Genomic DNA, 25564 nt, shown 5'->3' on the forward strand with positions numbered 1-25564 from the left:
TAGTAGTGGCTGCTGAACAGGTGCTCATGGTACGGATGTAATTAATGAATACACTTAATTTTTTTGTAAGGGAATTCTTGACTATTAATCTTTCTTCTGTTATTTAGCCCTGTGCCATAGGGCAGAATGTGCAGGCCATAGCTCAGTGGCAGAGCATCTGCTTTGTATGCAGAAGATCCCTGGTTTAATTGCTGGCATCTCCAGGTGGGGCTGGGTATCTTTCTGAAACCTTGCCAGTTTCCCCTGCCATTCACTGCAGACAGTACTGAGCCTTATGGACCAATGGTCCGACTTGGTGCAAGGCAGCTTCCTGTGTTCCTTTGTAGGGCAGAGATTCTCAAGTGTCTTTTTGTGCGCCCCATCTTTCTGAAGTCACGTTCCATAGCATCTGGTGTCATAGTAATTAAACGTTTAAAAGTCAGAATTAAAAATATGATATTTAATTATAAAAGCTTCTGTACATCAGAGGAAGTATAACAATACCAGGCCTTGTTGTGTTCTCCAAAACATATATAGGGATCACTAGATAGTGATAATTAAGGTTCCAGGCATTTTAACTTCTGGACCCAGCACAGATTTAGCCAACAGTTTGTTTCTTCAAAACACGGGATAAATGTTATAATATACTTGAATGTACTTTTATGATAGCTGTACTCCATTAGGCATTCTTAAGGGTACCTTTCTAAGTATACTTTGTGATAAGCAAGTCCTACTGAACTCAGTAAAACTTCATTCCAAGTAATCATTTGTAGAACTGAGCCACCAACCTCTTTCCATAGCACAAAAGTGAATTGAACTCATTTGCTATATGTTGAACTGTCAAGGGTGTTTGTTTGCTGTACAGCAATTTATTTATGAATTAATAGGTAACTAATCTACTGGGAGGGTCTTAGTCAAATATAGGTTTAGTAGAAAGATAAAGCCAAACTGTATTTTTTTATGTTCTTACTATATGTTTACCTTTAATGAAGTTACTTTATCTTTCGCTTAGGATTTATAAACATGGGAGACAAGCCCAGTGTATAGAAGCAGGTTGAAAATATGAATAGAGCTATTGTAATAGAAAGCAATGCATTGTCGGGTCACCTACAGTTAGACAATTATTAACACACTAGACCCCTATATTTCTCTGCTTCCTTTCTTTTGGTTTTGTTTGCTTGGTTGCAACATACCACAGAGTTTGAAATGCAAACATTTTTTGTTGTTTCTGTCTTCTTTGTAACATGCACACTGCTTCTTCTGTCATGCAGTTCCAGGTTAGCTTCAAGCAAAGCAATGTCAATATGGAGCATTCCTTAGAGCCATCTGCATCAGTGTATGCCTCACTGACTGACTTTCTTGGTGTCCCGCCTGATTCATAACGTACTAAGCAAGCTCCTAAAATTCTGAACCCTAAAGGAATAATTCAGAGTAGATCAATGAATAACTAGGAACAGATAACTAGATGAAGTGCCAGGAAGCTGTTGTTTGTCGGCAGAATATCGTGGGAAACCTAATAAGGTCTTGCGGGCTTCAAAATAGTCATTGTCTTAAATGCATAGCTGTGTCGCACATTCTTACCAACATGATAAATTATAATGGAGTAAAACCTAGGGTGGAGTCTTGCTTGCTGCCTACGGTCGTAGAATCATAGAATCATAGAATCATAGAGTTGGAAGAGACCACAAGGGCCATCGAGTCCAACCCCCTGCCAAGCAGGAAACACCATCAGAGCACTCCTGACATATGGTTGTCAAGCCTCTGCTTAAAGACCTCCAAAGAAGGAGACTCCATCACACTCCTTGGCAGCAAATTCCACTGTCGAACAGCTCTTACTGTCAGGAAGTTCTTCCTAATGTTTAGGTGGAATCTTCTTTCTTGTAGTTTGGATCCATTGCTCCGTGTCCGCTTCTCTGGAGCAGCAGAAAACAACCTTTCTCCCTCCTCTATGTGACATCGTTGAACCTCTTTAAAAGAGAGTTAAGTTGCTCTCACAGTAGCAGTGATGGCCATCAACTTGGATGGCTTTAAAAGAGAATTAGACAAATTCATGGCTATCAGTGACTACTAGTCATGGTGGCTGTGTTCAGGAGCTTAGCATCTGCGATTACCTCCAGAGGTGCATGCGCGCACTGGGATGGGAGGCACCGCTGGGTGGATGAGTGCCACCAGAGCCCCCTGCTTCTGCTTCTGGGTCAGGCTTGATGGGGGGGTGGAGCTGCCAGAACAGCATCAGAGAGGGGTAACGCCGCTTCTCCAAAGCTTTGCAAGGCCAGCATTAGAAATGGGCAACGCCTGGGTCAGCAATCTCTTGTCTCTCAATTAGTTATGGAACTTCCCCAGTAGTAGGAATCACAGCTACCTTGCATGGGTTTCACATGAGCTTTCTGGTCCATTTCCCTTTCATTTTCATTTGCGAACCACCTTGTGATCTTTGGGTGAAGGGTGGCGTGCAAATTTAATAAGTAGTAATAATTTTCATAATCCCGTTCTGCCCCATTTCCGCATGTACATTTTGATCCGCATATTAGTTGGCAAGATGAGGGTCAGTTCAGTTCATGTTGTAATTCATAAAGATCAAATTTCTCAAATATTGTTTATGTGCAGCAGAAGTTGTACGTGACCAAAGAATCGCAGCCTAACATCTTGGCAGCTTTTAAACATAACGGCTAAATGGAACTTGCATGTTCAAAAGTAGCATGCCCCCGAGTATCAGCTCTTTGGGTATGCAAACACAGAGCTCTATTTCTGTCATTCCCTTCTTGTGAGCTTGCCATAGGAATCTTGCTGTTTGGTGTTGGAAATAGAATGAAGGGCTATGCTGGCTTTTGGCCTGAACCAAGAAGCCATTGCCTGTATTTGTAACACACGATTTTTAGCCCCTGACCAGTCATCCCTAGTGGAGTAAGATTTGCACAATACTTTTGTAGCAGGAGTGGGAAAACTCCAGCCTATGGGCCATTGTTGGCCAGCTAGGGTGTGCAATTTGGCATGCAAGACCGTTTTCTCCTGCTCACATGTCAATCAGCTGGCATCACTTGTGACATCAGCTTATGGGGGGAGGGGGGTTCCTTTGTGTGCTGGCTGCATGCGTACCAAGGATAAATCATGCTCAGTTGGCTAGGCATACCTGTTCCATGCATAGCCAAACCGGTCCCACCCAGTCAAAGCAAGCAGTCTCAATTTTTTGCAGGTATTGGCTGAGAAGAGGGACTTTTTGGTCTCGCAGCAGATGCTTTCAAAATGCCAGCTTCTCCCCCACTCCATCAGTTGATGGAGATGGGAGCAAGAAGTGCTTTGCTAGCCCGGTGCAGAGCACTGGGCCAGCAATGCCCCTTATGCTACAGTTCCCAAGCGCGTAACAGCTATTTGGGTGTCAGACACTTGGGAGCCCTGAATATAGGATTTTGACACATGCATGAGACAACCCACCTGTTAATCATGTGGTATCAATAATGACATCATTTGATTGACAGGTGGGTTGTTTCACCCATCTGTGAAAGTTCACCTGCAGGGTGGGCCAAAAAAAATTCCTCACCCTTATTCTATAGCTAATTAATTTAAGAAGCTGCAATATACCAAAGTGAGAAATTTGAAATACTCATCTTTTGGTTCTCTCTGTAAGGCAAAAAGTATTGGACTTGAGTCTAGCTGCTTTTGTTCAATACTGCTGGCAAGAATTTTAATTTTTGTACCACACTCTTATTAAAGAAACAAAAAATGCAGCAGCAAGAGTTGTTGCCATTTTGAACTGGTGGGCATGTTCCCCAACGCCAGTGGGCCACTTGTCAGTTGCCTGATTTCATCATAACATCAAATGAGCTGTTTTCCTTTGCCCCTGCAGTTTGACATCAAGCTGTGTGGACAAAGAATGTGTTTTTCTGCGGAGCATGCCTTAGGCGCCAGTCAACTGATCAGCACTTCAGTTCCAGTAGTGCCAGTCAACAAAGCATTTGATGACACATGGGCCCCTCTGCACCTCATATTTGACATCAGGGAACACTGGAAGCTGTGCAAAGGGAACTGAATCTGACCAGCAGGTTGCTTCTTATCTCCCCTACACACACACACCACCCATGGGCCAAATTTGAGAGATGGACAGCACTTTGCAGCACCAACAACCATCTCATCAGTGGAACTTCAGTTCGTTGCATTGTTATTTTCAGTCAGCTGATCTTCGGTGCTTCAGAAGCCAAGTGTGAAGCCCTTTTTTAGCTCTATAAATCAACTGATCATTAGGACTTCATTGCATGCTGGCTTTAGAAGCCATGACAGTCTGCTGATTGGTACTTCAGAAGCCCCTTTTGGCCCAGCTAGCTTAAATGAAGAGGCCTGGCGGGCCTAATTAGATCCATGGGCTGGAGGTTCCTTAAAATTAATTATTGTGAAGCTTTGTGGCTTGTAATAGACTTCGTGGAAATATTCCTCAAAAAGCACTTATATTCTTGGGGTCAAATAAATCTCATGTCTTCCACTGACACATTTTTCCTTTTTATTTTTAGCATGGCGACAGAATTATACCTTCCTGACTAGATATCACTGTTTAACAACACAAGTTGTGCAAACGTGTTAGATGAAGTGACTCATATGTATGAAGTTATTTTTAGACTTTTAATTTGTGCTATACGGAATGTAACGGGGGGAGATGGTATACAGCTAGAGCCCTTTATTATGGCTTATAGAGCTCGTGAACTCATCATGCCTTTAAAAGATGACTAAGCAAGGGGTCTGTTAGCACTTCCAGGAATTTACAGACATGACTCATGCATCTATTGTCTACAGACATAGCACCAAGGTATCTATGAGTCAACTTGTTTGGAAATAGTATTTGCAGCAATTGACATGAATGCTAACATACTTTTTATCTACAAAACATGAAAAAAAAACTTAAGCATGGTTTTGCAAAGTTCAGATTCTCAAGCCAAATTCAGGCAGTCTTTGGGCATGTAGCAAGCTGTCTGAAATGTTTGCATATGCTGGTGTCAGCATTTTCTATCTTTATTAGAGCTGTTCCTTGATCTAATCTATGATCGCCAGTAATTCTGCGTAGAAGCCTTGGGTTTATCTTTGCTCCCCCTTTTCTGTTGCAAAGCCTTGTCACTTCTATATAGAAAAATCTCTCTTTCTCCTCTTGGTTGAGCACTCAAGGTTTGTGCTCTAGTCATCTCCTGCCTTGTCTAATTCAACCTTATTTTGGAAGGAGAATTATGGCTAGAGGTGAGAGAACTGAGATGTGCCAAAGTCATTCGCCTCATTCAGTCCAAATGATCCCTCTCACAGTTTTCTACATTGTGTTCCCAGCTCCTTCCCACCATCTGGTATAAAAACTCCTTGCTCTTACCGCTAAAGCCCCCCCCCCCCGACTTGTCCCTGTCCCCTGTCCTCCACCCCATGACTTTCGTTCCTCAGACTCATATTGCCTCTGCTGCTCAAGTGTCCTGCTTTTTAAAGTTTTTCTGCCCTTCCTTTCTTGCACACTGAATCCCCTCCTAGGACTACATAGTTTTAACTCCCAATATTTGTTCAAAATCCCTCATCAGACTTCTCCTGTTAAGCCTTTTTTTCCTATAATTTTTATTAAATTTTCTGTTTTACGTTTTAGAATATTCATTTAAACAACCTTAAAATATCAATGACTTCTCCTCTTCTCTTTCCATGGTTCATTTTGCATAACATAAATCTCTGCATATTTTACATAAACTAAACCATTCAATATTCCATTATTACATCCATCAAAGCTTATTTACACTGTTGAATTTATCTTAGTGCTGCCAATGTTTTCAAGTGTACACAATTTCAATAAACATTTTCCAGTCTTCTTTAAATGTTCTTCTTGTTCTCTTATTCTATGTGATAGGTCCGCAAGCTGCGCATATTCCATCAGTTTAAGTTACCATTCTTCTTTAGTTGGGACCTCGCTCGTTTTCCAACCTGTTAAGCCTTTGGCTGGTAAAAATCTCCATGTTACTCCAACCGCTGCTGTTACCTTATCGGCCCAGGCTTCTGGGGATGAGAGAGGTGTATTGGCTACCTAAGTTCTTGTTCTTGCTGGTTTAATCTATAACTGGAATGTTGTGTTTAGTTTCCTATTTTTGATTTTATTGCTATGTTTAGTTTTGAATTTATGTCTTTCTGCCCTAGGACTTTTGGGCAAAGGACCAAAGTTAATTATTTTTAAGAAATAATAAAGAGTGTCTGTTCATATCTTCCCCTGTCCCCCTTGCTTCTCCTTTCCCTCTCCTCCTGTTGGACTTCCCGTAGATGAAATGTAGGCTGTTTCAGATTTGGTGGTATGAGAGTCAGTATGGAGTAGTAACTAGAATGTTGAATTAGAACTGGGACAGACACGGTTCAGATCCCTGCTCAACCATGCTTCTCACTGTGTTACTTTGGTCTGTGTCTACATCTTGGCCTATGGCTGGTTGTGAGGATATAGGTTGCGGGGACAAAACATCTATTCTACCTCAAACTCTTTGGAAGGAAGGCAGAATACAAGACTTCCGGGTCAGCGCCATTGGTGAATGGCGGAGTTCCTCCGACCGGAGGAACGGGCTCCGTGAAAACTGGGTCTTCCCGCTGCGGCGAAGGTGGGGACCCACTAGAAATCCCAGGCAGAGGAAGCCTGGGAACGTGGGGTTCGGCAGGGCACCAGAAGCGCCCCCCTACTCGCAGGGAATCCCATCTAGGGGCTCCGGAGCGAAGTGGGGTGAGAAGCGCGGTGCTACGAACTGACTGCTACTTTCACGGAGTGAAGCCGCACAGCCATTGCCAGAGAGCGCTGACTTTTTCCTGTGGACAATTGGACTTAAAACAAGTACCAATGAGTAGAAACGGAAAATTGGATCAAGAAATTGTTTAAATTTGGTAACGAAGCGGGAAGGTGTAAACAGGAAGTCCGCCTTCCGCTTCTTTGTATATAGACTAAAGCAAAAATTTTGCAAGCTAAAGCCGGGAAGCTGTCAAAAAAGGACTAAATTTCCTTCATTTAGAACCACTGAAACCCCCCTTGGAAGCAGGAGAAAAGGGGGGGGGACTCTGTTTAACTCTAACAGGAGAGGGAGTGAAGAAGGATAAGTTTCCATCGTCTCTAACCTGGGAACGGGGTGTCAGAGACAGAAACTGTTGCTGAGGTTCATTGACTGTGAACGTAACACTTTGACAGATAGCTAATGAAGAGAAACAAGTTGATTCTAATGTTGCCTTTTGCATCTTAAAGAAACAAAATATCTGAAAAACGTCTGAAATATCTGAAAAATGAAAGTAACTTTCCTTTGTCTCTTAAAAAAAAAAAATGGCTACAAGTAGATTGTCTCCTCTAGAGGGAGCTTGCTAAATTGTTGTTGCAGCATATTTGAGACCCAACATCTGTGAGATTAAGACTGTGGGAACAGACTTTTCCAACCTTGAACAAAGATGAGCTGGGATAAAGACTGGTTGCTTGCTCTATGCAAGACAAATGCTTTGCTGGAACAGATGCATGAAAAGATGGACTTGATGAATGAGAAAATGGATTTGACTGTTGTGGTTAATAACATTGATACATAAATCATCCAAGAACCAACCTATCAATCTGTACCGACTGGGCAAGTGCAGTTGACAATGGAGGAGGATGTGGCTGCACCTCAAATAGTACAAATGGAGAGACCCGAGGCCCTTCAGGAGCATAAGCCACTGTTATTGAAGATTGAAGCTGGAGTGGGCCAAGGGGAGTCTGGAGATGAGGAGACTCCTAGCTTTGGAGAGATCTTAAAATTTGATTTTAAATTCATTTTGGATTATATCAAGGACTGTGGGGAGTGGGACTGTGGGGAATGGGTGAGCTGGACGAAGGGTGATGGAGATAATTTTGGGTTGGAATCCCCCAGAGACCTACTCCTCAATGAGAAAGGAAAGAAACTAAGACAGAGACCAACAAGAGACAAGGAAAAGGGCAAACACAAACAAGATGAAGAAGAATTGCAGAAGGGACATGGAAGAGATTTAAGGGCCTCGGACATAAGGCTTCCAGGTTGATGGACTAGACGGAATGGACAATAAGGACTGACATGACCCGAGACCAGGAAGAAGAGACGCTGGATGATGATTGGAAGAGAATTTATAATGGAAACTTTTTTATTTTAGAATCAGCTAATGAATATTAGGGAAAATGTGGGAATGAAACTATACGACTCTAGAAGAAATGATATTAGGAGTTATGTATATTTGAAATTTAAGATTTAAGTTTTAAGGCACTTAGGGGTAAGATAAGGTTAAATAAATTAAGGTAATCTGAATAATAGAATATGGGGAAAGATGGTAAGGATTTGTTGAGTTAATTATTAGGTTAAATTGTTAAGATAAATTTTATAACAAAAATTGAGAAAGATGGAAAGAATTTGCTGAAATAATTACTAAACTAGAATACAAAAACGGAGGTGTGAGGAGGTCAATGAAACAAGCAAATGGAAATTATGGATATGCAATTTGGGATTTATGTTTTTTTTCTCTTTTTTCTTCTTTTTTACTTTTTTATTGCTGTATTGTCATATTGGTTTTCACATTTTGTGCTTTTTTCTTTTTTATTGTCTTTTTTTCTTTTTTGTATTGTAGTGTTGTTTTTTGTTTTTTATTCTTCTTGTAATTTTGAAATTATCAATAAATATTATTTTTTTTAAAAAATGGAAGGCAGAATACAAATGTAATGAAATAAATACATACCTGTATGTATGTATAAATAAATACATTCCAAGGCCACTGCTTGTGTTAAACTTTTCCATTTTGTATCTAGTTATATTGATCTTTTATAGTTCATGTGGGGTGAGTTCTCATCTGCAGAGGGGGGTCATAAATACAGGGAGTGAGTGGAAAATTCTGTAAGAAATTGGAAATCAGCTGGGACTAAGAAGTGAAATTGTTCACAGGAGATTTGGGGTCAGAAGAAGCTGCACGTTAAGGAGGAATTATAGAAGTACAAATGTACTATGGGCAAGAAAGCTGAGAAGGCATGGGGGTCAACTTGATCATGCACATTGATTCAATAACCGGACATAATAGAACCTTGTGGGGGTGTTTTAGTTAACTGGAAGAAGCCTTTTCTTCCCTTTTCTTCTGAAACAGTCCTGTGGTTGGGGTGGGTGGGGGATTCAGCAATCACTGAAAGACTAATCACCGCAAATGAAAGCTTTTCTGAATTGACAGTCATGTCTCTATTATGCTTTTAAACATGACTTCAGTACTATATACTTTGCTCTTAAAACAAAGCTTTTGACTTACTTAATAAGAGGAAAACTGCTATTAGTGCCTTTCTCAGTAAGTCAGAGGTTTTAAAAATCTAGATAATGGGGAAACTTAGGATTCTTGAGTAAAAAGACAAATGAAACTAATACAACAGATACTGTTAACTTTCTTCACTGAAGTTTTATTATCCTCTCTCACTGCTTTATACCACTTGCACAAAGAAATTTTGCTTTTAAAAGAAACCTGATGCTTGAGGGAAAAGTAATTTAAAATAACAACCAAACACATAAAGGAAATGGAATTTAAATACAAAGCGCAAACAACAAAGAATAGAATCATAGAGTTATAGAGTCGGAAGTGATCACAAGGGTTATCTAGTCCAACGCTGTGCAATGCAGGAATCTCAACTAGATCATACAAGGCAGGTGGCCATCCAGCCTCTGCTTAAAAGACTCCAGGGAAGGAGAGCATTTGTGGCCCCGACCTAGAGCTTATAAAACAATTTGAAACAAAATTAAAAAATTCCTTCCAGTAGCCCCTTAGAGACCAACTAAATTTGTTATTGGTATGAGTTTTCGCGTACATGCACACTTCTTCAGAGACTTTCGTGCATGCACACGAAAGCTCATACCAATAACAAACTTAGTTGGTCTCTAAGGGGCTACCGGAAGGAATTTTTTAATTTTGTTTCGACTACGGCAGACCAACACGGTTACCTACCTGTGACTAAAACAATTTGAGTTTGTTGAGTGAAAGGAAGCTTTACGTTGTCATGATGTTAAAGTTTTGCTGTGGATGTTACACTGATAAGCTTAGAAGTTTCTTAATTTGTGTGTCAAATGAAGAAGATGAAAGCAAGAAAGAACAAAATCCCTTAACTCATCATCTTTTCTTTCTTTGCAGTTGACCTCCCACTCTATTTTCCTCGGGACCAGCCAACATTAACGTTTCAGTCTGTCTATCACTTCACTAACAGTGGGGAGCTCTATTCGCAAGCCCAGAAAAACTACCCCTACAGTCCACGTTGGGATGGCAATGAGATGGCCAAAAGAGCAAAGTAAGTCATCTCTCTTTCTGTGGGGTAATTCTGCAAGATACTATACATGTAGTTTGCTTTCTGTTTGAACTAGCTAACTGCCTCTGAAATGTGATTAGGGGAAAGTGAGGCGGATGAAGCCTAAGCTACTTTCTTACATGCAGATAAACACTGCTCCATTCACTTTCTTCCCTCCAGACCTTTTCCTTACCACCAGACTTTAGCTCCTTTTCCTTTTAGCTCCCCTCCCTATTACAAGACCTTCAAATTCTCAGGTGGCCTCCTTAAATGAAGTGCAAATTTGTCACAACTGGTCTTTGCAGACTCAATGGGCCCACCTCCTGGACCTAGGCCTCTTACCAATTTAAAAAAGTCTTTTGATTGGTATTGGGCAGACTGTCATCACCACTGCAGAATTGTTGTCGTTGTTGTTATACCACCCTTCATCAAGTACATCCCAGGGCAGTTCCCAGCATAAAAATGATAAACATAAAAATGGGTTTTTCATCTCTGTCCAGCCATGTTCTCCTCAAGTCCTCCAGTTGTTGACTCTGCCATTCATTGCCCTCAGCTCCTTGAAATACCAAGGAGCCAACATGACTCAGTGACTTGCTGACAGACATGTCAATGAGACCATATTGGTAGTATGAGTAATCTCCCAATTTCTGGCAGGACCACTGGACAGATCTGTGGGAAATGCCCCCAGGGACATTAGGAAGCTATCTGGCTCCATACATCTCCAGTGGTAGATGTTTCCGTTGGCCCCATACCCTGCAGCATACAGCCCAAGTCTGATTAGAGGGTCATATATCCATGACAGCAGTCTTTGTCAGCTCCCCCACCAAACACTAGTACAGAAAAGCAGGTCTAAAGTGTGTCCTACCACATGCATTTTGCCAGATATAATCTGAGACAGACCCATGGTTGTCATGGCAGTGATGAAATTTTGAGCTGCTCCAAATAAGGTTGCCTCAGCATGTATGTTGAAATCCCCCAAAACTATAGCCTTGGGGTTCTCCACACCACCTCCATCAGCTCAAGCAGGCATGTAATTGTTACTTTCAGCAATTTTCTTATTCTGAAACCTGTAGTGGGATTATACAATTGTATTTATCCATTTTATTGTGGCAATATTGAGCAGATCTACATCGTTAAGCCACTCTTTGCTTTGTTTCACTTTACATCAAGGGCCAAAGGATTTGAAGTAAAATGAATGGAAGATTTGAGATTGGAGATAGTTGGCCATATTGACTGCATCTAAAGATGGTTTTTTAAGAAGCGGTTTAATAACCACCTCTTTCAGCAGGTCTGGGAAGGCTCCCTCACAGAGGGAAGCATTCACCACCCTGCAGAGCCCATCGCCCAGCCCTTCCCGACATGCTTTTATTAGCCAGGATGGGCAAGGATCAAGGAGACAGGTGATCGGTTTCACTCGTCCAAGCCGCCTGTCCACGGAGGTAACAGATTGGAATTGATTCCATGCAACTCGACTAGACAGGACTCTAGCACTCTCCTGCTCCCACTGTGGAGTCTACCTTTTTCCAAATCTGAGTGACTTTATCTGCAAAACTTTCCAAAATCATTGCAGGAGATCTTGGGGTCTTTACCAGGCCCCAATGGCAAAGGTGGTTCTGTTAAATTGCGAACCACCTGAAAGAGCCTCCTGAGGATGTGAAGAAAGTCCTCTTCATCATCGCTATCGCCACTTGGTAGGCTTGATATTGACCTCCAACCCGTGTCTGGTCCGATTCAGAATGAGTTTTCCGCCACCGGCGCTCTAGCCGTCTCAGCGATTGTTTCATCACCCTCAGCTCCGGGGGAAACCGTGGGGCTGACTGGGCTTCATGCAATTGGAGAGGGCATTTCAGAGCCATACAGTTGATAGCCCTGGTTAACTCTGCATTCCAGTGGGCCACCAGGGAATCAGCTGAAAGGCCATCAACATGGGATAAAACATCCCTTACCACCCTCTGGAAACCGTTTGGCTCCATTAAAGGGGGGGGCAGACCATCAGAATCAGTCCCACCTCCCTGCAGAGGGGAAGGGTCGCAGAGAAGTCCAGTTGCACCAGGAAATGATCTGACCATGGCATTTCCTTTGTTTCACTTTTACTGGGTGTCAGATCACCCACGTCAGTAGAAGTGAACACCAGGTCTAAGGCATGTCCGTGACTATGAGTTGGACCAAACTTATTCAGGAACAGCCCCATGGAGGCCATGTTTTCCACGATCCTGAGCGGCTCCTTGTAGGTGCTTTCTATTGACTTGTCAAAATGCAAAAATGTTGAAACAGCAACATGTTAGAGATCAGCAAGTTGCAAAAATAAAATAGGTTTGATCACCTTGAAAGCACCGTTCAGTTTAGTTTAGTTTAGTTGTGATTAATGGATGAATATGCTGATACCATTGTATAAACTCAGCAAAATAGAAATGTTTTTGTTACATGTGGATTGCTACATGTAATTAGTTCATTGGCTCCATTGCATTTGATCCAGAAACTGTAGTTGGTGCACAATGCAGGTGGGGGGGTTACTGGGTTGTTGTTTTTATTTTGATTATATATATTGTGGTTTTTATGTTGATCTTTTCTGTGAACCGCCCAGAGATCTCCGGGTATAGGGTGGTATATAAATCCAATAAATAATAATAATAATAATAATAATAATAATAATAATAATAATAATTAATGCTGCCACACAGTTGCGGCCAGGAGGGAGACCCTGCCAGTATATAACATCTTGTTCAGATGTTGCTGATTTGCTACCAGGCCAAGTTCAAGTTGTTAATATTAGCACATAAAGCCCTTAAGAGCTTGGAATCAGTTTACTTGTGGGGTCATCTTAATCCATATATGCCCACTTGACCGCCTTGATCTGCAGAACTGGCTTTATGGCAGGTGTTGCGTAATACTCACTCCGCACTGGTAAAAAATTCAATCTTTTAGTCTGGCAGCGCCTGCACTTTGGAACTTCCTGCTGATTGACATCAGGCAGGGGCCTTCGCTGTACTTTTATCAGGACCTGCTTAAAACATTTTCATTTAGTCAAGCCTGCCCAGACAAACAGAATTTACATATGTTTTATTTCTTTTTAACTACTGCTGATTTCAATCATATTTTGAATGTTTAAATACCTGTTTTTAACTGGTTTTTTAAAATCATTTTTGATTTTTTATATATTTTTTGCAACCCACTTAAGAGGGCATTTTGTTTGTTTTGCTTTTACAGTCAAGCAGTATATAATTTTGTTAATAAATGAATACTTTTTGCCAGGGGAATATAAAGAACTATAATTCTGCCCTCAGTTAAGTCTGTGATCAGTGACATGATTGATTTAAATTAATCTAAGGATGAATAAAGTGACTGGTAGAAGTGCCACCAGATAATTAAGGGGCTTCTCACTTCATGTTTTGCTTTATTTTGAAGCATGTGGGCTGGTCGTGATTGCATGAGGGTATAGATTACAGTTCAGGGTGAGCACATGGAAATCTGAAAGCACTCTGGGAAGGGAATGAGATTCCTTGTCATTGTGAACAAAGGCTGTCAATTTAAGGTGACATCCTTGAACCTGTGAAACAGCTTCAGCTATGGAAACACATATTCAGTAATATGTGAAGGGAACTGTACACCTGCATTTGCTTCACTGTTGAAGGCGACCAGGTTCTGAATTCAGGCTGGCTGATTATTCTGTTTCGCTTTTTGATTATTTTTGCATAGTCATGGAAGACCATAAAAAACCTCTCACATAGGAGTGCAGTATACAGCATTTTTAACTATCTGCAATGGTGAATTGCAGCATAGTTAACCAGTGTGGTTGAGAATTTGTACTTTTATAAAATACAGAAATGTCAAATAGTACCTGTCCTTATGGTGATATACTACAGTGGGAACTTTTAAAGACATCGATCCTTCATGGGAGGTGCTGCCAGTTTAAACATGCCTACCTTTTATTGTCTTGTTGGGTGTGTCCTTATTATCTTGCCCTTCCAGGGTTCTGGCATGGGTGTTACTCAGAAGATCAAGAGAAGCAGTTATAAATCAATATCATCTCTCACAAAATATTACGCAGCATAGACAGGTGTAGTAGTATAAGAATTTGCAGAGGTCACTGTAAATTCTTATTATAAGACCTTTTTTAAAAATGAACAAGTTAAAATCCAGTGCCTTCACAATTTCTTCAAAGGTTTGGGGGAGACATCATAAAAGAAGATCATTTTGTATTCCCTCCTTTTCACTGCTTCTGGTTGTGCTCTCTGCCCTGACCATTGGACTGACAAAGCTGTTCGTATAATCAAGCAATAGCCTTCAAATGTGAGGTCAGTGGTATGTTCCTCCTAATACCATCGGCTGGAGGTTGAGACCAAACATTTTTGCCTTCAAATGTGGGTTTCCCAGAGGCATCTCTCCAACTACTGTTGGAATCAGGACTAGATCCTGGACTGGGTGGACCTTTGATCTTATCCAACAGGGTTATTCTTATGCCAGGATTTAAGACAGTAAGGCTATGCACAAAATAATCCAATTCATGCTTGCAAGGAACCAAGCCCTGTTTGTTAGTCCTGATATTCAGAGGTTGAGTTTATTCTGTTAAGTCCCTCGTTAGGAACTTGAATGTTCATTTTTAGCTTTCATTGTGCATTAAAGTCATATGGGGAACATTTTCATTTAAGAAACTTAGAATCTTTTTTCAGGTCTTCTAATTTTTTCATAAAAATTAGGAAACACCTATAAAATCTCTTGGTCAGGTTTCATTAGTAAAAATAATACAAGTCGATGGTTGGGTTTTTTATAGGCTATTTTATCAACTTTTGTTATTTAATTTTAAGTGCCATTGTTGAGCGAAATGGTTGAGTGGCACTATGGTCTAAACCACTGAGCCTCTTGGGCTTGCCGATTGGCAGTTCAAATCCGCACAACGGGGTGAGCTCCCATTGCTCTGTCCCAGCTTCTGCCAACCTAGCAGTTTGAAAGCATACCAATGCAAGTAGATAAATAGGTACCGCTGCGGCAGGAATGTAAACAGTGTTTCCATGTGCTCTGGCTTCTGTCACGGTGTTCCGTTGTACCAAAAGCAGTTTAGTCATGCTGGCCACATGACCCGGAAAGCTGTCTGTGGACAAAAGCTGGCTCTGTCGGCCTGAAGCGAGATGAGTGCCACATCCCATAGTCACCTTTGTCTAGACTCAATCATCCATGGGTCATTTACCTTTACCTTTTTTACTTTTTATGTTCAAAACACCCACCTTCTTTCTCTTTGCCTGTTTTCATTTATAAATTCTCTCTACTTACGTGCCTCCAACTGATGAGTAATTTCTACACAAGCTTTCTCCATTTTTGCTCTTGCTTTTTATATACAAAGTGACTCCATATATTTCCCCTTGTAAAGCCCTTATTTATGTCCCGTATTTACAAATGGGGACAACGCACAGTCATATCGTCCTGAAAAATCTTGTTTCCTCTCTTAAAGAGATTTATGAATTAGTTTGAAAATAAATATCCACTCCTGAAATAAATATGTATGAATGCCAGTCTGCTGTAACAGCGGCATGATTTGAAACTGTTTGTTTTTCTGTCTTACCCAGTTTGAGTTGCTATCTTCTTTGAGGCCCGTATATAAATTACCATGAGTATGAATGAAGTAGTATGGAGCAAAATGTAAATAGTAAACAGAACAACATGTGGGTCTTTTCTGCTTATCTATTGCCGTCCATATGCCTATTTGTGGTCAAGTCAAATTAATGAATAGGAGACTTCGTGGGGAGAAAATGTGAGTGCATTGGTAAGGTTGTGAGCTGGAGAAAGTTGAAGGAAGTTAAAGGAGAGACAACAAACTGCATTAAAGGAGCAAAACAAGGAAGCGTGAGAAAGTAGCTAGGACCATTTTAAGGGTGGAGATAGTTATAGAAGAAGGTAGATTGCAATGGATTGACCCAGAAATTCACTCTGACTTTAATGACCTATAAGAAAAACAGAAGATTGGGGGAAAGAGGACATCTATAGATTAGCCGTCAAGAGTAGTTCTACTCTCACAACACAAAAGCTACTTTTGCAGAAAAGGGGAATGCATGGAGACAGCTTCAGGCCAGTGTACTGAAACATACAGTTCATGGTAATCTATGGTGGGCATAAAATTATATAGCTAATTGTGAACAACCAATGCTCCTATTCATGGTATAGATATAAAGCAGACCCAGGATTTTTGTTTCCATGGGAAAAAAATGTTGTGTTTTTCTCTTCTTAAGTAGGCATTCATGTCTATGTAAACAGAACATACAGTCTCTCAGCCTGCAATTTTATGTAGGAATATTGTAAATAAAGCTTACTTGTTTGTGCATGTAATACTTAGCTATTGGAAGCATGCCGGATTAGTGTCTGTTCTCAGTTACGCTTTGTTCAGTTCCAGAAAAATCCCATGAGGCTTCAGGAAATGCAGGCGAGGCCTGGCGTTAGCCATGTTTCCATACCGTAGTCTAAATTCTAAAAAGTGCAAGTTAGGCATTTCCCACACATCTAGGCAAGGGCAGTTAAAATGTTTCAGCATCTTGTGAATCTTGTCCTTGTCTATGGGGGAGGGAAGGAGGCAAAATTCTAGCTCATTTTGGTGCAAAGAAGCTACATGTAGGGCAATACTTGGTTGACTCTGAATGAACCATTTCAGATACTTGAAAGTAAGACTTCTGTGGGTGGCAACTCCTTGCCCCTCCCCTTGATTAGAGAAGCAGGATAAATTATGCAAAAACACAAATATGGTTTATTTCAGACCTGGTATCCATGTTAGGCAGGTACTGGAGCACCAGTGCCTTGGTAGGTTCTGCCATGCTGATGATGCTTGCCCACCCTCTGATCCCATAGTGACCACAGTTCACCTGGAAGCTACCATTTTCTTTCCACCGTGTCCAAATGCCAACTCAGTCCAGGGCATTGCAGATGGGGGGAAAGAGGGCTTTCAGGGGCAGCTGACATATGATTGTGGCATCTGGAATCTCATCCTGTCACCCCAAGTGGCATAGATGACAACATCCAGTGCATGCAGGAAAAAGAAAATGTCAGATGCCAAAAAGCTCCATTGCCACTCCTTTCAACTGCTATTCTTTGCAGTTTAAAGTTGAAGAAAAAAACGCTCTTCTGCCATGTTCCAGGCTATGCTTCTGGCAAACCTTAGGAAGGAACTCGGTGATGTTCACTTTTCAGAGGGCACTTTAAACCTGAAGCCAGCAGGAGAGCTTCTTCTATGAAAGTACCTGCCAACCACGTTTTCCGTGAATATTTTTAGCGTTAGAAATATTATTTTAAATAAATAAAAAATTATAAGGAGAAATTTTAACTCAGCTGAAATGACTTTTAATCAAATGGATTAATTAACTAAACACTGCAAATCTCATTAAAAGTATTGATAGTGAGATTTCATTCCGGGAGCTGGAAAGTAGAGTGGATTCTGGGAAAGAACCCTAAAGGTCCGTATTTACTTCCTTTGAGTTAATGAAGCCTACCCTCCTTAAATTTGCACACTTTAATTTCAAGGAATTGTTCACTAAATAAAATATATAGTTACCGATGGGATAAAATGCCAACATCCAGAAAGACGAAAGTAGAAGGAAGCGACATTTTACTCTAATATCACATAATGCTTTATTATTAAGATACTTAATGCATTATTAGCTTAACAGCTCTTGTAACAAAATCCCCTTTAATTAGATAGATGCTGTGGTAGAGACAAATAAAAAACCAGTGGACCAAAAACGAATGCAAATGATGGCCTGTAATGGAGGAGCAATCTATATTGCAGTGAAATCTGTGTATGTTCATGACGGTGGGTGGCATTGTAGTAGTGTCTGGCTAGTTGAATCACATTTTTCATGTACATTTTGAAAAGTGTCGTCTTGGATAGCTGATTGCAGCTCTTAAGACATGGTATGTTGGTTTCTGACAGGTGCCTGCCAGGGATCTTCAGTGCTGTCATGCATAATGTGGATTTCAGCCAAATTAGGAGGGTTGGGAAACTTATTTCTGGTCACTTCTCATTAAATCTTTGACTTTGGCAAAGGAAAAACAATGATTAAAGATGTAATGCCATGGTGGGAGATAAGCATATGCGAAATTTTTGACGGAATACAGGGTTTTCTAAATAACGAATATGCAGTATTGGAGCATTCCATCTCAGCATTGTTGTATATAGCAAAATTTCAAGTATTAAATAAGGGATATAATTACATTTAGATTATTTTATTCAATGAAAGTATAGGATCTCTTATGACACACAGTACATTTTTTTAAAAGTGTAGTTCCCCCCCCCCCCAATGCCCAGAAATGAGTACTCTTTAATTATGTATTGCTCTACATAGTGGAATTCTTCACAAGACAATTTCTGCTCTCCGGAATGTGAACTGAATATCGGTGAGAGATATTTCTCTGCTATTTCCTTCTGTACCCTAAATATGTGTGTGGACACCTTGAAAATGAGCATGGATGCAGCATGCATCTTTTGGCCTGAAGGAAGAGGGAAAGAAATCCAAAAGAAGCTGAAGAATTGTTGCTAACTAATGTTGGTTTTAACTTGAGTATTCATCTATTGCAGTAGAATATGCTAAACTAGAATACTGCCATGCTAAATATTTGGTATATTTCATATGGTCCAGTAGTAAAATACTTGAACAGCAGCAGTGCTTTGAGTGACTCCCATCTTCATAGAGAGTCTTTGAGTACAGTTGCCCAACTACCCATGGATCCACCGGAGAGTAATACCGTATTGGCGCAAATATAAGCCGCACCCGAATATAAGCCGCACCTTTAAAATTGGAGGTGGGGGGGAGAGGAAAAAATCCCAAATATAAGCCGCTCCATTCCTCACTGCTCCTGGCTGCATACGGGGGGAGGGGCACACTGTGTTGCCGTCGGCCTTTCCCCTTCCTCACTCCCTTCCCGGCCTTGGGAGAGAGGACAGGGGACTATGCACGGGGCGGGCGCTGCTTTGCTGTGCTCCTGGCACTGTTTGCCCCACACTCCTGGCTGCATACCATAAGGTTGCGAATATAAGCCACACTTTAACTTTTCATGGTCGGAATTTTGGGGAAAGTGAGGCATATTCAGGCCAATACGGTGATACTTAGTCCTCTTTTAACCAGTTTACCAACCAAAAATGATTGGGAAAGTTTCTTTTTGGAATTCCATAGGAGCTCGTCACACAACCAAATAGAAATGATGAGTTGATCTCTGCATTTGAATCTGGAAACTGATACTGTCTAGATTTATGACAAATAGTTGCCTGTTCTGTAAGGCACATGTATAATGACTTAGAAAAACAAACACATTCAGTTTAATTATAAAATAGTGTGTTTGATGGACCAACCCAACAAGATGCTCTCCTAGAACACACAAAACTTTTCATCTCTTAATGTAAACTTTTATGTCCCATGAGGACAGTCAAACACAACTACTGCATAGGAAACAAAATATATGGAATTTTCCTTTACTTTTTTGGAACAAAAGAATTGTAGATGACAGTAATTAGAAATAGAAAAAGATTTTAGAATGTTAATTTGAATGTAAACAGAGCTTAATTTGAATGGAAGTTGATTTTTAATAGGGCCTGCGTCTTTCGTTAAGCATATTTGAAATGTTTTACGTGACCTTGGGATGTTCATAAACTTTGTTTATTGAGCAAATGCTTAACGTAAGACTTTCTTTTCTAGATCATAGGGATACTTCTGAGTATAATGATACATTACAGTTCCATCTAATCCTGTTATGAAATGTGACCTACATACCAAGCCACACTTGAAACAATAACTATTTGCAGTTTTAAATTCTCGTTGTTTGTCGGAATAAACAGGACTTTAAAACTGCTAGGCATACATAAGTTAAAACGAGACGAGTCCATAAACATTTCATTGTATTCTTTTGTCCCACTTTTAGTTAGAGTGACTGTCACACCAGCTGTGACCTGGGGACATGTGATCAGGCTCTCTCATTAGCCATTGGCAAAGTTGGGCAACTTCCAGAGACCTTGCATTAGAAAGGTGTGTACTGCTGATTGGACATCCAACAAGTTGCTATTGAACTTTAGAATAAACACAAAGTGGAGGATCTGTGTGCACATTCCGCAGCTGCCTATGTAGGTGGCAGATATGGAGGTGAGGGAGACCGAGGATCCCAGAGACATGCAGTTTGATTGCCCAGTGGTGGAATGGGTTACTTCCTCTCAAGCTGGCTCCCCAGAGTCCATTTGTTGCAGAAACTGAAGAATCCCACAAGCTACACCCTTGAGACTTTAGGCATTGCTATGTAGGAGCTCAAGTTCTGATTCACAGAACTTCAGCTCCTGCCTGCTGTACCCTCTCATGCTCCTAGCAGCAAGTAGCAGTTTTGAACTCTGGCAGTCACCTCTGACCCGCCCCCCAGCAGTTTCAGTGCTTGATTGCCACCACATATGCCAGAATCAGCTTGCCAGAAACCACATAAACTCACCAGTCTGACAAGGGTAGTGCATGGAGGTTGGTCCCAGAAGGGGACAACAGTGTCAGAAATTGTGGAGCAGTGAAACAGCAGCCTGCCTGATGATCAGGATCAGGGTCCCCCATGTGAGTGAGTATCTCTGGATGGTGGCCTTTACATGTGTGTGAGGATCTGTCTCAATGTGTTGCTTGCTTGTATGTGTGAATAAAAGAGGGTATGTCCATCTGTCAGTCTGTGTGTCCTCTGTGGGGTTGTGCAGAAGCCCAGCATAGACCTTGCACGTGAGCTTTAAAATAATCCATTTGAGCTGCAGCGCAGGTCAATAATTCCCTGATTTTTTTTTATTCAGAGAACAAAAATCATCCATCATATTTATCTTCTTAGTGCCGTCTATGCCCCATGATGTTTACATGACAGGTCACTACTTCAGTGGCCTTACAATATAAAATTGACACATGGAAACAGAGGAAAGGAGGAAATGGAGGCAGGGGTATGTTACTGTTCCTGAATGATCTGGAAACATACCATTTGAGGGGAGCACTTCATAGGCAGTTTTCTTTCCTGCCACACTGCAATAATCAGTTGATTAGGAAAGACGTTTGTCCTATCACTTTTTGAGTTAAGTGACTAGTGGCAAAAGATGCTGTGTTGTATTTGTACTTCAGACATGAAGGTGCACGTGATTTTTATTTTGTACATCAATACTCTGCCATTCCTCCAAAGAACCCATAGCTCCTTGTGTGTTATTCCAAAGCAGTCACCAACGAGGCGTTGCACCGAAACCACAAGGAGCCAAAAAATTTTGAAGTGTTTTTCCATGGCACGAGATGCAGTGACTCTGTTTCACTTTCCACAAAAGCCATGCAGATGTCTGTCCACCGCTGTGGCTAAAATACCTCTTTGGGATCAGTTTCTATGCGTTCTTAAATTTCACCTTTTTGCCTTGATCACTTCAGTTATATAAGTAGTAATAAAACTAAATATCTTGAAATCACTTGTGTTTTTTATAACCATCCCCACCCCTAGTGTGTGTCTCTGGGTCAGTGCATCTGGAAAGGTAGTAACCCTGTCTCTGAGAGCATCCTATTATCTGTCTTTTGTGCTTTTAAAGGTTAATTACTGGGAGTTGCACAAAAAGAGCCAGCCAGACTATCTGTGGTCAGGGAAGGGTTGGCCCTCTCCTCGTCAAATGCCCAAGAACAGACTGCTGTGGGTGGCAAGCATTTTCAAAACAAGTTTTCTTTGTTTCAGGACAAGTTGCTGCAAGAACAGGGAACTATAAAGCCTTTAGAATTACCAGTCTGAGCTTCAAAAAGTGTATAGTCAGAGGGATTTACAAGAACTTGGATGCACTTTGTGGCCACACTGTTGACATCCTTTATGTAACATGACATTATTATGAATTGGCAACATCATAATTACAGTCTGAGATGAATAGGTCAAAGACACAAAGTCATATGATCTTTGCCCTGGTCTTTCTTGAGTTTAGCTCTAGCTTTCATCTCATCTATGGAAGAGAGTGGAACGCTCTCCAGATTTTCCCTGGTCTGAATTATTTTGATTAGAAGGGATTTGGTCTGGATTGCAAAGCCTTTGATACTGAAAGTCTACTCTTGGCCTGCTTGCATAAATCATGATGGTTGGGCACTGTTGAGATGGAGTGACTCCTAATAAGATAAACAGAAATGCTTGATAAAAGCCACATTACTATGGTGTTCTCATGTTAATATTTCTGAAAGGCATTTTCTTCCACCTTTTTCCATTTATCACTTGGCCTCTGATTGCAGTGCCGAGACAAATGTAAGAAGAGAAGTTGTAATTAATATTATGATTCTTAGTTTGTCCTGTATAAGTTTAGTGTTACTCTGGGCTACGTGCAGATGAAGAGAAGAAACAGGTCAATAAATACCTTAAAATGCACTTTGGAAACCATGCCAATTCTCCTGAAACCTTTTTTAAAAATGCAGAATTGCCCTTGAATTCATGGTTCTATTCAGACATGTGAATCTTCCAGCCTGATATGTCTCTGCAACCCTTTACCTATGCTTCCCATACACCCCAAATTTGTAATCCAGTGCCTCCTGCCTCTGGGCTCCCCATAACTGCCCTTTGGGCTCTTCCAAATGCCTGTTTCTCTGCTTTTGTCCCTGCTTACTGGCCACTGTGAATAATCATCCTGTTCCTAATCTCCACCAGTCTTAGAAACTGGGATAGAAAAGCTAAGAGCCAAATGGCTTATGGCAGACATGTCCAATTCCCAAGAGACTGCGATCTACTCCCAGTATAGAAAAACTGGCAGTGAACTACGCATTGTCTTTTTTTATATATAAAATATTTATTGAAATTTTCAAAGTGTTACAACATAAAATAAAAGCAGAAGAAAATACAAAATAAAAATAGTTAACAAAGTAGAAAAAGAAAAAAAAAACAAACCCCTTCCAACCATACGAATACAAATTCAAAAATAAGAAAAAAGACAGAAAAAAAACAAAAATACAATTTAAGAACATTTAAAAACAAATTCATTATTCTCGAATCCTCAACTGTCATTACCTTCTTTCTTTGACCTCCTCCTCCTCCCTTTCTTTGTATCCTAGTTATTAATTATCCCAGCAAATCCTTTCCATATTTCATAATATTCTGTCATTACATTACCCTAAACAGTTTTAATCTTATCTTTCTATAAGAAAATAAACCTTAAAGCTTAAAACTTAAATCTTATCCTTACCAACTTCTCATAACCATAATATTCTTTCATAATTCTTTAAACATCTTTACTAAAGCCGAGTAATTTCATTCCAACATTTTTCTGACATTCATCAATTTTATAAAACAGTTCTAATGGTAGAAAAAAGAAATACAAACACATCCAATCTTCATCCAACGTCCCTTCCTCCTGGTTCCGGTTTTGTCAGTCCTTATTATCCCATCGATCTGGCCCATTAACCTGGCAACCTTATATCTGAGGCCCTCAAGTCTCTTCCATGTCCCTTTCGCAGCTCTTCTTCATATTTGTAACTGTATTTTCCCTTGTCTCCTGCTCGTGGTAACTCCAGCTTGGCAATATTTTTAACCCTTCTTGACAGATCAGCCCCTTTTCCATATTCAGCACTGAATTCCATATGGTATTTAGAAGCATGTTTCAAAGACCCTCCAAAATTAAGAGCCCCCACAATCCCAAACATCTCACGGCCCATTGCCAGATTTGAAAAGTCCAAACATCCCAGCGTAGGGGGGTCAATCCAGCCCCCCATTTCCAAGCCAAACCAAACTTTTTCTTTCCAAATCTGGCTTTTTCCAAGTTCATTTGTCAAATCCGAAAACTCATATTCCTGTTGGGCCTATTCTGTCATTGGAGGGAGGAGGAGTGTGCGTGGGGTGGGTGGATTGCCCAGAGTTGTTGAGCTTTTTGTGGGGAGGATTGCACAGAGTTTTTAAGCTTTTCCCTGTAACTTTTTGTACACAATAAGAATCCCGCAATCTACCAGGATCAGCCAGGGATCTACCGGTAGATTGCAATCTACTGGTTGGACATCCCTGGCTTATGGGATCTGGGGTGTGGGCGCCAAAACAGAATGTCTAGTCACCACTGGGGGCGGGGATCAGCAACACTTGTTATTTATTATTTTGATAAGCATGAATTAATATGCAATTCACATAAGTAACACATTGTTAATATCACATTTTAGCAGAAATTGTTAATATATGTTTAATTTGGTGTTGACAATAAAAATATTGGTACCATGCTTCAGTTTTCAAAACACTCTACTCTTTATTGTTAAACTCCTTAATATATTGTTTATCTTTAACATACACTTTGAGGCTTCAAAGCCCATACATTTCTGTAATCCTTGAGTGTCAGCCAGGTGCAAAAAAATGGCACCCAGACTTTTGGAGGTGCTCGCAAATGGAGAATCTTTAGGCGCAAAATGCACCTGGCACCCTGCTAATTTCGAACCCTGATCTCCACATGAGTTTTTCCATAATCAAACTGTGATCCTTCATTTTCATTGAGGTATATCCATATAGCTTACCATCCCCTTCCCAGCAGCTAAAATATTTGTGATTTTAGCTTGTTGGTTTTTTTTAGAGTGATTGATACTAAAACACTAATTAGCGGGGGTAAGCACACCAGAAATAACTGGCACATCTCTTAAAAGCCACCAATAAAGAGAAGCACAAGTGAGGTTAGTTGACACTGCCCCCAAGTAAGAATAACCGCAGTGCATTCAGTGGTCTTGTAGAAGGAAATGGCACATTACATAATGTTGATGACTACTCTGCAATTTATTTATTTTCTCTTAAAGGCCTGTCACTTGCTATTGAAAATTGGGGTTAAGTCAAACCATTCTGTACTGGCGAGGAATTGTCTACTTTAGGTGCTGACTTTACACTTCATACTTTCAACCATCTTTGGACCATCAACTGATGTTTGCTTTTTCTTCTTGAAGACACTTCTTGACATTTAAGGCACTGGGGCAACTATAGCCAGAGTATTAACAGATAGAAGTACGTCAACATGAATAGTTATATCATGGAAAGAAGGCTTTGAGGCTCTCACTGTCAAATGGCATGGCATCAATGTGCTTCTTAAGCAAGTGAAATGTGAAGTTTTCCTTGATAGCTTCTAGAGTATGGATGGTGAAAGAAACTAATGATTTTCCTTGTATTGATACGTCCTTATAGTGTATTTATTGAGCCTTTGAACCCCAGCTTGCTGGATCAAAATCAGTCCTTCTTGAAACATTGGGAAGAGGAAATACCACAACTCTAGGGCCCTGCCTCACAATGTGGCTAACCTAGTCAGTGTGTTCCTCCTCACAGGGTCATTTAAAAAACAACAACCCAATTCATATTCCTTCTTTCTTTTGTTTCCTCTTCCTT

General features: G+C 40.7%; 1 protein-coding gene across 1 annotated transcript in view; it reads left to right on the top strand.

The window, feature by feature from the left end:
- The window catches only part of BABAM2 (BRISC and BRCA1 A complex member 2), a 129787-nt gene that overhangs the window by 97777 nt on the left and 6446 nt on the right, over nt 1–25564 (top strand). Inside the window, exon 11 of the mRNA XM_081000256.1 lies at nt 10099–10252. Within this exon, the coding sequence (XP_080856382.1) occupies nt 10099–10252 (154 nt within the window). The remainder of the gene's footprint in view (nt 1–10098; nt 10253–25564) is intronic.

The sequence above is a fragment of the Podarcis pityusensis genome (genome assembly GCF_964106645.2).
Source record: "Podarcis pityusensis genome assembly, chromosome: 3".
NCBI classification, from domain to species: domain Eukaryota; kingdom Metazoa; phylum Chordata; class Lepidosauria; order Squamata; family Lacertidae; genus Podarcis; species Podarcis pityusensis.